This window comes from Bufo bufo, chromosome 1 (genome assembly GCF_905171765.1).
Source record: "Bufo bufo chromosome 1, aBufBuf1.1, whole genome shotgun sequence".
In the NCBI taxonomy this organism is placed as follows: Eukaryota; Metazoa; Chordata; class Amphibia; order Anura; family Bufonidae; genus Bufo; species Bufo bufo.
In genome coordinates this window covers 608,007,179-608,021,679 of record NC_053389.1, presented here as the reverse complement: position 1 = coordinate 608,021,679, position 14,501 = coordinate 608,007,179, and the positions used below count along the sequence as shown (strand labels likewise).

Below are 14,501 nucleotides of genomic sequence, written 5' to 3'. Positions count from 1 at the left end.
GTCTGATCTGAGTATCTGATATGAGGTCTGATGAAAAATATTTTTTCTGGGGTGCATTTTATCATCATGTACATGTTATAATGTGAAAAATACAATATGTGCAAAGTGAAAAGAAATTGATACATTGCTTTCCAAATTTTTTATAAATAAAAATCTGGAAAGTGTGATGTGAATTTGTATTCAGCCCCACTGAGTCAATACGTTGTAGGACCACCTTTCGCTTCAATTACAGCTGCAAGTCTTTTGGGGGGAAGTCTTTACCAGCTTTGCACATCTAGAGGATGAAATTTTTGCCCATTCTTCTTTGCAAAATAGCTCAAGCTCAGTCAGATTGGATGGAGAGCGTCTGTGAACAGCAATTTTTTTTAAGTCTTGCCACAGATTCTCAATGGGATTTAGGTATAGACTTTGACTGGGCCATTGTAACACATAAATATGCTTTGGTCTAAACCATTCCATTGTAGCTCTGGCTGTATGTTTAGGGTTGTTGTCCTGCTGGAATGTGAATCTCCGTCGCAGTCTCAAGTTTTTCGCCAAGATTGCCCTGTATTTAGCTCCATCCATCTTTCTGTCAAATCTGACCAGCTTCCCTATCCCTGCTGAAGAGAAGCATCCCCACAGCATGATGCTGCCACCACTATGTTTCACGGTATGGAAGGTATGCTCAGGGTGATGTGCAGTGTTAGTTTTCTGCCACACATAGCATTTAGCAATTAGGCCAAAAAGTTAAATTTTGGTCTCATCTGACCGGGGCACATGTTTGCTGTGCCACCTACATGTGGCAAACTGCAAATGGGCCTTACTCCTTCCATTTTCGGATGATGGATTGAACAATGCTCTTTGAAATGTTAGAGCTTAGGATATTTTTTTTATAACCTAACCCTGCTTTACACTTATCAACAACTTAATCCCTGACCTGCCTGGTGTGTTCCTTGGTGTTCATGATGCTGTTTGATTACTAATGTTTACTAACAAACCTATGAGACTTTCATAGAATAGCTGTAGTTATATGAGAATAAATTGCACACAGGTTGACTGTATCTACTAATTAGGCAATTGGTCACACTGTATTTTATTTTGAAGTATCAGAGTACAGGGGGCTGAATACAAATGCACGCCACACTGTTCAGATTTTTATTTATTAAATATTCTGAAAACCATGAACCATTTTCTTTTCCTTTCACACATACGTGCTACTTTGTGTTGGTCTATCACATAAAATCTCAATAAAATAAATTTCAGTTTGTGGGTGTAATGTGAAAAATGTGGAAAACTTCAAGTATGAATACTATTTCAAGGTACTGTATGATTTGGAGAATTCCTGGCTAAAAATCCTGACAGTTCTCCTAGGAGAGACAGCAAGAGTCCAGATTACTTCGCCCACACATGATCATTGACAGCATTTTGTGTACACACATTTATACAGGGAAAACTATCAGTCATCCTGTGCGTGTGTGGGTGGGGTCAGCAGGACTGTCTCTCCTAAGAGTCATGTCAGGATTTACTCTGCTTTTTACTTGAAAATCCTGCTCAAAATCATTTAAAACTATATATCACAAAGTACAGCTTTTACTCCCTTCCAGCACCAGGAAACACAGTTACTTCCGATGTGTGGTGTTTAAAGATGGTGCCCATTCAGAAGCTGAAAGGGCATCATATCCGCCTAGGTCATCAGTATCAAAATCCCGGAAAACCCCTATAATCCTTTTTTTCCACTATTATACGGAGTTCGTTACACTAGTTTAGGCTAGGGCTTTCTTTCTTTTTACTCTTCTTCATATAACTAATTAGAGAACTATAGTTTGTATAAAAGAGGTGTGGTAATCTTCTGTATCCAAACTAAATGCCTTTAAATATCAAAAACTCACCTTTATAAGGATCATTGACCTTTTTGACTTCTATTGGCTGTGTGGCATCTTTTGAAGTATGGTCTACATCTTTTGATTCCTGAGAACTAGAATCTGTCTTTCCTTTATCTATATCTTCTTCATATATCTTGGGAACTTCCAACATGGCCATTCTTCTGATTGTCCCAGGAGAGCGTCTTTCAACAGGAGGAGACTGAGTGATCAAGAGGGAATTGTTCCTTCTAGACAGTCCAGGAGAAACATTGGGACTCTCTTTTCTAGCTGGAGGTGTCAGGGAACCTGTATTTCCAGCCTCTTCACTATCCACTTTAGTCTTATGGAGATATATTTTACGGCGTGCACCAGAAGCCAGTTCTTCTGGTGTTGCTGAAGGAATCAGAGATAAATTTTCAGTAGATCTCCATTTGCGACTGCTGTCTCTTTGAGGGTCAGAAAGCATACTTCCAATTGTTTTTTCATCTGGTAGACTACCAACAACTATAGAAGGCACACTTAATGCAACTGTAGGATCTGTACCTGAAGCTATTTTAGCTGCTATTCTCCTTGAAGTGGCTGGACTAAAACTGAGATCTTCCTTGCTAAGAACAGTCTTCTCTGGTATGCCTTTTGAACTCCGCCTAAGGGTAACTGGACTTTGTGGTGCACTCTCAACTTGAGGTATTATGTCTTCTTTTTCTGATATTTCAATTATTCTTCTAGGAATGGTTGGAGTTGCTTGCAAGGAATCCACATTCTGTACCATGTCTTCCTCTGAGGCTGGAGTAAGCTTACCTGATGTGGAACTGGAATGCATGCTCGCTATACTTTGTGGTGAGTCACTACTATCTTTGCCATATTCATAAATTTTTCTGGTGCTTGGTGGACTTAAGCTCATTTCAGGTGAATGCATTTCTTCAGGCGAGTCTGTCTGAACATCACCTATAGCAGCTTGACTTTTTTCATCTGTCTTATCTACGTCTGCAGTTTTTATGTGTAACAACATTAGTAATGAATTCTTAAGTGTTGTAACCAAGCTGTGATCCTGCTTTTCTTTCTGTTTAGAAATATTATCATGTTCAGGTTTTTTATTATCTTGATGGGAAGCAGTGCTAAACCCACTACTATGTACATTTGTCTCAGAGTTTGTCTCTTTTTGATACGTGCTTGTAATTTCTGGAACTACTAATTCTTGACTATGGTTGTTTTCTTTTTCTGGAATTTGGATTCTTTCTTTTTCATACTCTTCCTCGGCTTGGGGTGAAGCCATTGGAGAATTCAGTGAAGCTGGGTCTACAGAACTTCCAACATTACTTGCTACTCCAAACTCCAGAGCTTTTTTCACATCACGAAGAAGTGTTGCTACAGACTGATCATTTTGATCACTTGGTAGCAACTGTGAAGGACCAATATTTAGGGCCTCATCAGAAATTTCAGAAATATATACTTCTGTTTGTAATACTGTACTAGTTAAAGTAATATCTTTATCTGTTGCAACAGGGTCTAGTTTCTGTGATTCCATTGCTGTTTCACTGGAGGAGAAAACAGGTATGTCCTCCACAGTTGGTTCATCAACACTTTCTACAGTTTTCTTTGCAACCTCTTTCTTCACATCCTCCAACATCTCCACCTCACTGGTGTGTGCAACATTTTCGGTCTTATTGTCTTCAGAAAAGTCCTTGACCATAATTGAAGCTTTTTCACTTACTACATCTCTAATATCTCTTAAATTGTCTGTAGGTTCAGATACTGCCTTCATAGAATCAATTTTTTGTAAGTTATCTATGTGTCCATCTTTCACACTTGAACCTTCCTCTAAACTACATTCCAGGAAGGTGTCGGAAGGCATATCCTTTTTAGTCGGAGACTGTTCATTTTGTCCAGTCTTATTCATAGTAATCAAGGCTGTAGACACGTCTGTCTCCATAGACACTGGCACTGGTGAACTTGAACATTTTATTAAATTGGTCTCTTCCTCTGTATTTTCTTGTATTTCTAGATTCTTTCCTTCATTGGTGTCAGTCATTGTTCTTACATTGTTTTGTACTCCCTCTGAGACTTTACTTATCTAAAAGGAACATATATGTTTTTATATATATATATATATATATATATATATATATATATATATTTAAAGGAAAACATAATGTAAAAAACAGATAAACCTCTTTGAGATGACCACCCAGAATTGCAGAAAAAAATCGTCTTCTAGGATTGGTCATTTCAAAGAAGACAATTATATATAGGATATAAGGAAATTGAAACTGTCACAAAAATATCTGGTGAAGATCAGGGTAAAAGTTGTAAAATGTTTTTGTAGAGTCTGAGTATATCAAAGGGGCAGTCCAGGATTTAAAAAATGGTCTATGTTTTGTCACCAGAAAAGCACTACCCTTCAATGTGTTTGGTATTTTAGTTTTGCCACCACTTGAATAAGGATTAGCAGCAATACCATACCAACCGATAGAAAGTTTAAAAGCACGAGGTAGTTCTTCTCTACCAGAATATGATAGTGAACAAAATTCTTACACATCACCTTTTGTGCTTCTTCTGCCTTCTGGCTAACTTCAAGTTGCTTCTGCAGAAGCGCATACGCTTTTTGCAATGCCATGTATTCCATTTCTAAAGTCTCCAACTTCTTTAGTGTCTCTATTCTTGTCTTCTGTAAAAATGGTATAAAAAACACAATAGTTCAGAGATGAAATAATGTGAGGTGACGTTCTAGTTCAGATGTTGTATATACTCCAAACCTATGGTGGAAAATCGGGTGAACATTTCTGCAGTCCTTACTTTACATCAATTTCTATTGGTATCAATGTTCCATTTCTAAATATCTTCTAAATATCCAGCCCTTTCCATGTGTCAGTCCTAAAGCAAGACTTCAAGACCCAAGGGTTACCAGTAGTGGTAAGAGAGCTACAGGGAAGCTCAGAAGAAATTCCAGATGTAAGAGCTTTCCAACCTGAATCCAAGAAATATTTTACTCCATACATATTACCATATATTCTAGATATATTCCAAGTGTGGTAAACATCCCCTTGTTCAGATGAAATTGTTCATGTCCAACTGCATGTGAAGAAGGGTCTATGTGCTGCAAAAATCTGCAAATACATGTCGCTTTTCTTTACTGTATGTAAATTGAGTTTTGTAAACATCAAATTCACTTATACTGTGCTGGACTTTGGTCCAGATTTTCAGCGTTACCTTCTGCAGATCTTTAGACTGCAAAAGAAGTTATATTTGAATGGAGCACATTTGTTGCAGAACTTGCTGCAACGAAAATTAGTTCCATTCATCTGAATGTCAGTATTTTGGTGGCAAGAACATTGATTTCTGCAGCCCCGTTCAGATAAATAGGGTAACAAATATGACATGTGTGTGACTATGTCTTATCCAGGTGGCTGTGTAAATTTTTTTGCTCTAGAATGTGGAACTGCAATGACTGCACATCTTGTAAAGCGAGATAAACTGAAAGGCAAGCACACAATTCTGACCATTCCCTGATACCTTCATACACTCCCTAGAAAATGTCATTGACACAAGATTGCTTTGACGTTCAATGATATCTTCTTTTATGACATGTTCCAAGTATCCCTGCCAGATTTCCATGCAAACTGATGGTTTTGTTTATTTTCTTCTGTAAAAGATGATGAAATCACTCGCTGCTTTTAGTGTGCATGGATTTAGTAGAGTAAAATTTGGAAATCCAAAAATGGGAATGACTAATCAGTGTCAACATTCTGCACAGCTGAGGATGAGGTCATCTTCTGTATATAGAGCCAGCAGACAACCAAGGATTTCAGCTTCACTGTCACGCTCTGTTCAGATTCACTCATCATTTGGAAATAATCTCTGTATAAATAAAAATGTGAAACATTTTGCCTACTGGTTACTTAATGTATTAGGCTGTGCTCACATTGGGCAGAATCTGTCACTGATTTAGCAGAAAAAAAAACTGGCATTTTCAGCTGCATAATCCACATTCTGAAGGCCATCAACAGCTTCCTATTGACTTTAAAGTGGTTGGCCCTCTTGAACATTGATGGCATATCACTAAGAACCCTGTTCCTGAGATAGGAGAGGGGCCCAGAGGTGAGACCCACACCTATCTGACAATAATGGCATATCCTAGCGATATGCCATCGATGTCTGAGATGAGCCAACCCCGTTAATTTAAAAAAATGACCCAATGCACAGTTTTGGTAGAGCTTTTAAGCAGCTGATTTGAAAAACTCTTGAGAATTGACACTTGTGTATTACTTTTTAGAATCAGATTTGATCACATTTCTCCATACAAGTCAATGAGGAAGCAGAAAAACCTCACTCAAAAGCTCTTCTAAAATGCTTGCTAAAACTCCTCGAAAAACAACACGAAATTACAAAACTGCCACCAAAAACGACTTGTTTTTAGCTACTGATGTACAGTATAAGGCCTAGTTCACACAATCGTTTTTTTTGCGGGGCCGTTTTTTTGTGTTCCGTATACGGAACCATTTATTTTAATGGTTCCGCATTAAAAACGGAATGTGTTCCGTAAGCATTCTGTTTCCGTATTTCTGTTTTTCCGTTCCGTTGAAAGATAGAACATGTCCTATTATTGCCCGCAAATCACATTCCGTGGCTCCATTCAAGTCAATGGGTCCGCAAAAAAAACGGAACACATACGGAAATGCATCCGTATGTATTCAGTATCCGTTCCGTTTTTGCTGAACCATCTATTGAAAATGTTATGCCCAGCCCAATTTTTTCTATGTAATTACTGTATACTGTACATGGCATATGGAAAAACGGAAAGGAAACGGAAACACAATGGAACTAAAAAACGGAACAACAGATCCGTGAAAAATGGACTGCAAAAAACTATAAAAGCCATATGTTCGTGTGAACTAGGCCTTAATGTTTCCTTTCCCTGTGAATATAGCCTGAAACATAGCCTGAAATAGGAAGATTATTTTTTCATCTCAACTGCTTTCTGAGAGCTGTTTTTTTTTAGAGTGTAACCTTATGAGTTCTTGTTTTTGCAGGATGGGTTATATTTTTTTTAATGGCACCATATATGTATGTATTGAAAACATTTTATTGTTTTTACTGGGGGGGGATAGAATTTTTTTGTTTTATATTGGGTTTATTTTGTACGCCATTCACCATGCAAAGTAAATAGAAAGTTATCATTATTCTGCAGGTGAGTATAATTATATGATTTTTTTTATATATATATTTAACTCCTACCTGGCCTACCTACTTCCTACCTTCCTGGAGCCATAACTTATATTTTTAATTTTTCTGTCCACATACCCATATGAGGACTTTTGTTTTTGAAGGACAAGTTGTACTTTCTGAGCGCACCATTTTAGGTTGCATATGATGTAGTGGTAGGCTGGGGAAAAAAGTACAAATCTGTTGGAATTTGAAAAATAAAATTAGGCCATAGTTTTTGGGGTTTTGTTTTTACACCATTCGTTATGCGGTAAAACTTATCTTCCTTCTTGAGGTCATTATTATTACTGCAATATCACATTTATATAGTTTACATACTCTTTACATAATCTTTTTATGTTAAACATATAATTAAGAATTGGTGTCTTCATTTTGAATTTTCCTATCTATATTAAAATATATCCTGCAGCTTTCACACTGGCCACTGAGTCTTGCAATTGGCTGACACATCCTGTTCTGTTTCAGTAGTCATCTCATTTTCATCACCAGCAGGATTACAAATGAAAGATAACATCTGCATTACATAACGTAGATCTGACAGTAGGTGATAGCCACATCTCACTTCCTTTGCCACCCCACACAATGACCTCTGTATGGGTTACAGAGCATGCCTAGGACACTATAACACAAGTTCCTATGGTCCATATGGCTACCGTAAAGCATTTCTTTGAATGCTGTTTATAGGCAAGATGACTTTCCCCATAATCATGTTCAGGAAATAGAATAATAAATCTACAATCACAAAATAAAATTAGATTAGGAAAAAAATTCACCTTAAATACTGTGAATTTCATTTACATAATCTAATAGGATTAGGGCAGTACAACTGATACTGTCAGTGGACTAGAAAAATGACTTGCTGGCATCTAGCTCCAAGGAGTTTACAGGCAATAACATGTTCATTCCACCAGTCCCAGCTGACCTTCTTAAGCCAGAGTGGTCAATTCCTGTGTGTTAAGAGGAACTAGGAAACTAAGAGAGATTGGGGCCCGGGGAGCATCTGAGCATCAGGGAAACAGTGAGGCTTTTTCCCTATATTGTGTAAGCACGACCACCGGCGTGGATTGCAGGGTGGTCAAAACCCCTGGAAACGAGTAGTGTATAATGTGATGGAAAAAGGAATCAAACCAGCAAAGGAGACAATATGGACAATCACAATACATTAGTAAGAGCCTTGTATTAACTTTACTTAAATTATAAATGTAATTTGCTGAGACAATCCGTTTAACATGCGGCAGATATGTAGCATAAATTTCTGCAAATGTCCCATTCATCTGAGTTGGGGTTGCAGAAATCCATGTACTTGCTGCCAAAACAACCCAAGTCAAATAAATGTAACTGTAAAAAGTTGCATCTGTCATTACACTTTCTCTCCTCCTATGATCCACACCTGATTTTTGCTTCAAAAACTGCATCAAAAAGCCTGAACGTGAGTCAGCACCCATACAGTCACAGGCTAATAACTTCACCCGGTCATGTCCACACAGTCTCAATTGTGTATCCAAGCAGTGACTTGTAATGAACCATGCTAATGTGTCAGCTATACATGATCAGGACAGGCATTACCACAAGAAGTCAGATTTGTGGGGAAACATAGAGCCTGACAAAAACAGCAGCTGCAGCTCAGCCCTGATTGTTGGCAATGCTCATGAGTGGCTAATGGAGGCAAGCTACTGTCTAAAACTAAGGGCTGTATTACACTGACGGATGTTCAGGCAGTGCATGTGCCGATGGATGATAGCACATCATCAGCTCCCGTTTACACTGACCTGATTACACAGTCCGATGCAAACTGAATGTGGGATAAATGTTTGCTGCTGTAGTTGTTCCTCCCATTAATTTCTATTGATTATCAACAGCACAATAAGGCTCAGTTCACACCTGAGCGTTCTGAAAGGAGCGCTCTGTATGCGCGATTGTACGGGCGTTTACAAGCGCGCATACAGAGACAAGTGTACACACAGTGTCGCGCGTTCCTGAAAGTCTATGTACGGGAACGCGCGACAAGCGCCCAAAAAAACGCTCCTGTACTTGTGTGAGCGTCGGGCGTTTTACAGCGCGATCGTACGCGCTGTAAAACGCCCAGGTGAGAACCATTCCCATAGGGAAGCATTGGTTTCTCCTTGTTGAGCGTTTTACAGCGCGTAGGAACGCGCTGTAAAACGCTCAGGTGTGAACTGAGCCTTATCCACATAATAATTTCATCCTAATGAAAGATGCCCATCAGCCAACAAGCATTTGCTTGTTTATCGGCTGTTTGACTGTTCAATTATACAGGTCAATTATCAGGAACAAGCATTACAGAGAATGCTCATTTCAGATAATTGGCCTGCAAATTCTGCAGTCTAATAGGACCTTAAAGAGGTTGTGCCATAAACTACTTTTCACTCAAGTTTATTTTCATAAATAACTCTAGTTTCCATTCTTCAATGGATTGTTTTTTTTTTTGCAGATTTATCTCATTTGCAGTTTCCTCTTGTCCACATGTTTGTCATGTGTCTGCTGTCCCATCATGCCTTAGGACAAAAATATCGGCAGATCATGTGACACTAACCACACCCCTTGTTCAAAACAAAGATGATTCCTACATCCTACATTACAAGGCTTCAATGCAGGATGTAACCAACAACTGAAGACCAACACAGATTGACAGGCTGTGATATTTAGAATAAGGCAGTTTTGATAAATGGTGGCATTTGGGAAAAATGGTATAACAGCGATATCTGTTGAATGGGATACATTTATATTAGTGGCACACGCCCTTTAAGGCACTAATACACATTAGTAGTAGGACCAAAGATATCACATGTGATTAACTGCATGCGTGTGCCATGGCTCATTCACACATATAATACCACCCAAATAGTGAACACTGTAGCTGTAGCATTATGCTCACTAGTGTGCTTGGCGCACACTTTTGACCCAGTCTACAACTTGGATCATGACTCTTCAAATATACATAGGAAAACTCCTGGTTGTAGTCACTACCAGGGAAGCCAAGTACAGTGGATATAAAACGTCTACACACCCCTGTTAAAATGTTTCTGTGATGTGAAAAAATGAGACAAAGATAAATCATTTCAGAACTTTTTCCACCTTTAATGTGACCTCTAAACTGTACAACTCAATTGAAAAACAAACTGAAATCTATTAGGTGGAGGGAAGAAAAAATATAAAAATAAAATAATATGGTTGCATAAGTGTGCACACCCTTAAACTAATACTTTGTTGAAGCACCTTTTGATTTTATTACAGCACTCAGTCTTTTTGGGTATGAGTCTATCAGCATGGCACATTTTGACTTGGCAATATTTGCCCACTCTTCTTTGCAAAAACACTCCAAATCTGTCAGATTGCGAGGGCATCTCCTGTGCACAGCCCTCTTCAGATTACCCCACAGATTTCCAATCGGATTCATGTCTTGACTCTGGCTGGGCCATTCCAAAACTTTAATCTTCTTCTAGTGAAGCCATTCCTTTGTTGATTTGGATGTATGCTTTCGGTAGTTGTCATGCTGAAAGATGAAGTTCCTCTTCATGTTCAGCTTTCTAGCAGAACCTGAAGATTTTGTGCCAATATTGACTGGTATTTGGAACTGTTCATAATTCCCTCTAGCTTAAATAAGGCCCCAGTTCCAGCTGAAGAAAAACAGCCCCTTGGCATGATGCTGCCACTACCATGCTTCACTGTGGGTATGGTGTTCTTTTGGTGATGTGCAGTGTTGTTTTTGCGCCAAACATATCTTTTGGAATTATGGCCATAAAGTTCAACCTTGGTTTCATCAGACCATAACACCTTTTCCCACATGCTTTTGGGAGACTTCAGATGTGTTTTTGAAAAATGTAGCCTGGCTTGGATGTTTTTCTTCGTAAGAAATGGCTTTCGTCTTGCCACTCTACCCCATAGCCTAGACATATGAAGAATACGGGAGATTGTTGTCACATGTACCACACAGCCAGTACTTGCTTGATATTGGTAGCCTCCCAGACCAGTTTTCTTCTAGTCTTTTCATCAATTTTGGAGGGACGTCCAGTTCTTGGTAATGTCACTTGTGCCATACGTCTTCACTGTGTTCCATGGTATATCTAATGCCTTGGAAATTATTTTGTACCCTTCTCCTGACTGATACCTTTTAATAATGAGATCCCTCTGATGCTTTGGAAGCTCTCTGTGGACCACGGCTTTTGCTGTGGGATGTGACTAAGAACATTTCAGGAGAGACCAACTAGAGCAGCAGAACTTTATTTGGGGTTAATCAGAGGCAATTTAAATGATGGCAGGTGTATGCTGACTCCTATTTAACATGATTTTGAATGTGATTGCTTAATCCTGAACACAGCTACATCCCCAGTTATTAGAGGATGTGCAAACTTATGCAACCACATTATTTTAGTTTTCTTCCATCCACCTAAAAGATTTCAGTTTGTTTTTCAATTGAGTTGTACAGTTTATAGGTCACATTAAAGGTGGAAAAAGTTCTGAAATGATTTATCTTTGTCTCATTTTGTTTTACATCACAGAAACCTGACATTTTAACAGGGGTGTGTAGACTTTTTATATCCACTGTACAAGTAGGGTAGGAGGATCTGGAAACCATCCATTCGATGAGTCTAATGCTAATGATATCATATTACATTTTCTTAATGTTATATTCACATCTACATCTGAGGCTCCATTAAGAGTGTCTATCACAGATTCTGAAGGACAAATCAAATGTGATTTTTGTGGACTGCTATCGAAAAAAAGGCTTTGAAACATGCAGTTTTCCTGCTGAAGATAGCCAATGGAAGATGGAAAGGTTGTGACCATAAAAAGAGGCTATGGTCTGAAATGATTTTTCTCATACAATGATACCACCATCAGCCTACACCATCAGCCATATTTTACTAATCTAGAACAGATCAGTAATTGTAAGCCTATGCCAAGGGAGATAAGTTGTAATTGAACATGCTCAGTCCTTCTTACCCCTGACATCTACAGTCATGAGACAGCCTAGAGAACCCCATACACATTAGGCTACTTTCACACTAGCGTTCGGGTGTCCGCTCGTGCGCTCCGTTTGAAGGGGCTCACGAGCGGCCCCGAACGCATCCGTCTGGCCCCAATGCATTCTCAGTTGAGGCGGATCCACTGAGAATGCATCCGCCTGCCAGCGCTCAGCCTCCGCTCCGCTCAGTGAGCGGACACCTGAACGCTGCTTGCAGCGTTCGGGTGTCCGCCTGGCCGTGCGGAGGCGAGCGGATCCGTCCAGACTTATAATGTAAGTCAATGGGGACGGATCCGCTTGAAGATGACACTATATGGCTCAATCTTCAAGCGGATCCGTTCCCCATTGACTTTCAATGTAAAGTCTGAACGGATCCGCTCAGGCTACTTTCAGACTTAGAAAATTTTCTAAGTAATAATGCAGACGGATCCGTTCTGAACGGATGCAAACGTCTGCATTATCGGAGCGGATCCGTCTGATGAAACATCAGACGGATCCGCTCCGAACGCTAGTGTGAAAGTAGCCTTAGCTTGTTTGCTGATCCCACCAAAATCATCAGATTTGGCTGCATTTCCTCTAAAATTAGTAACCAGCTTAACACATGGTTATTTCAGTTAAGTGAAATGCAAATAGTACAGTGGCTCAAAACCTCCCGTACCACCTGAATGCGGTGCACAACCCATGCGGCCTACCCCTGGTCGCAATAAGAGCAGAAAATGATACGTATATAGGTAGGGGGCACTCGACTATCTGGAACCAGATGGATGATCAATGCAGTATTGTAATTGTATTAAAATTATATTTAATCAAATAGCATAAGTAGATGCAATTTCAAACAACATTAAATCACACATAAAAAGGCGCCATATAAAAAAATATGTATAAATTCATGCACATTGCAAGACACTGAATAAAATCATACACATTGCAAAACACTAAATATTGCAGACGTGGATCAACAAACTTGACAAACTCCAGGTGATCAATATTATCACTATCACCTCAATATAGTGTGGCAGAATAGGAGTCACTGCAGCTCGCCTCACAATGTAACAATGGGATATGAGGGGGTATCAGTCCGCAATATTAGTCGACAAAGTCCAAAAGGAAAAGCCAACAAACTCCAATGTGGCTAAATGGTACTGTTACTTCACCATAGGTGATGATAGTATGCGTTACTGCAGCCTGCTGCTCAATGTACCGATGCAGCGTATTGCCCAATGTATCTAGACTCCATAATGGTAGGGACAATATGTATATATTGTATCTGGTTAGGGCATGAGCAAATGAATATGCATAAAGGTTCAGTACATTACCCCTCCAGAAGGCGTGTGATATAGTTCAATCCCTTTAGGAAAGATCGAGTCTGCATACGGTCAAGACGCCAGGATAGATGTCTAGGATCTTCCTGCTTGTTCACGTGATCCCCGGTCACGTGATCTAGGTTTATCCATGTGATCCAGTGGGAGGCGATGTCAAAGGCTGTATCAGCTTGTAGCGTTTATGATGATAAGGCTTCGTTGTAACTTAGCTGAAATCGATTGGTTCTTTGAAGTCTTTTAGGAGCCTACATATCGCATGGTGTCCTAAAAGACTTCAAAGAACCAATCGATTTCAGCTAAGTTACAACGAAGCAGGCGCGCGCCTTATCATCATAAACGCTACAAGCTGATACAGCCATTGACATCGCCTCCCACTGGATCACGTGGATAAACCTAGATCACGTGACCGGGGATCACGTGAACAAGCAGGAAGGTCCTAGACATCTATCCTGGCGTCTTGACCGTATGCAGACTCGATCTTTCCTAAAGGGATTGAACTATATCACACGCCTTCTGGAGGGGTAATGTACTGAACCTTTATGCATATTCATTTGCTCATGCCCTAACCAGATACAATATATACATATTGTCCCTACCATTATGGAGTCTAGATACATTGGGCAATACGCTGCATCGGTACATTGAGCAGCAGGCTGCAGTAACGCATACTATCATCACCTATGGTGAAGTAACAGTACCATTTAGCCACATTGGAGTTTGTTGGCTTTTCCTTTTGGACTTTGTCGACTAATATTGCGGACTGATACCCCCTCATATCCCATTGTTACATTGTGAGGCGAGCTGCAGTGACTCCTATTCTGCCACACTATATTGAGGTGATAGTGATAATATTGATCACCTGGAGTTTGTCAAGTTTGTTGATCCACGTCTGCAATATTTAGTGTTTTGCAATGTGTATGATTTTATTCAGTGTCTTGCAATGTGCTTGATTTTATACATATTTTTTATATGGCACCTTTTTATGTGTGATTTAATGTTGTTTGAAATTGCATCTACTTATGCTATTTGATTAAATATAATTTTAATACAATTACAATACTGCATTGATCATCCATCTGGTTCCAGATAGTCGAGTGCCCCCTACCTATATACGTATCATATTTCAGTTAA

At 39.4% G+C, this 14,501-nt stretch overlaps 1 protein-coding gene across 3 annotated transcripts in view; it reads right to left on the bottom strand.

Moving 5' to 3' along the window:
• Window positions 1–14,501, bottom strand: part of ALPK3 (alpha kinase 3) — a 153,662-nt gene that overhangs the window by 63,079 nt on the left and 76,082 nt on the right. For all 3 annotated transcript variants that reach the window (XR_005775560.1, XM_040413630.1, XM_040413631.1), the window contains 2 exons: window positions 4,381–4,506; window positions 1,869–3,912 (listed from right to left, as the gene is read on the bottom strand). Coding sequence is in view for 2 of the 3 variants with exons in the window: in XM_040413630.1 (XP_040269564.1) it covers window positions 1,869–3,912; window positions 4,381–4,506 (2,170 nt within the window). In the remaining variant the exon portion in view is untranslated. The remainder of the gene's footprint in view (window positions 1–1,868; window positions 3,913–4,380; window positions 4,507–14,501) is intronic.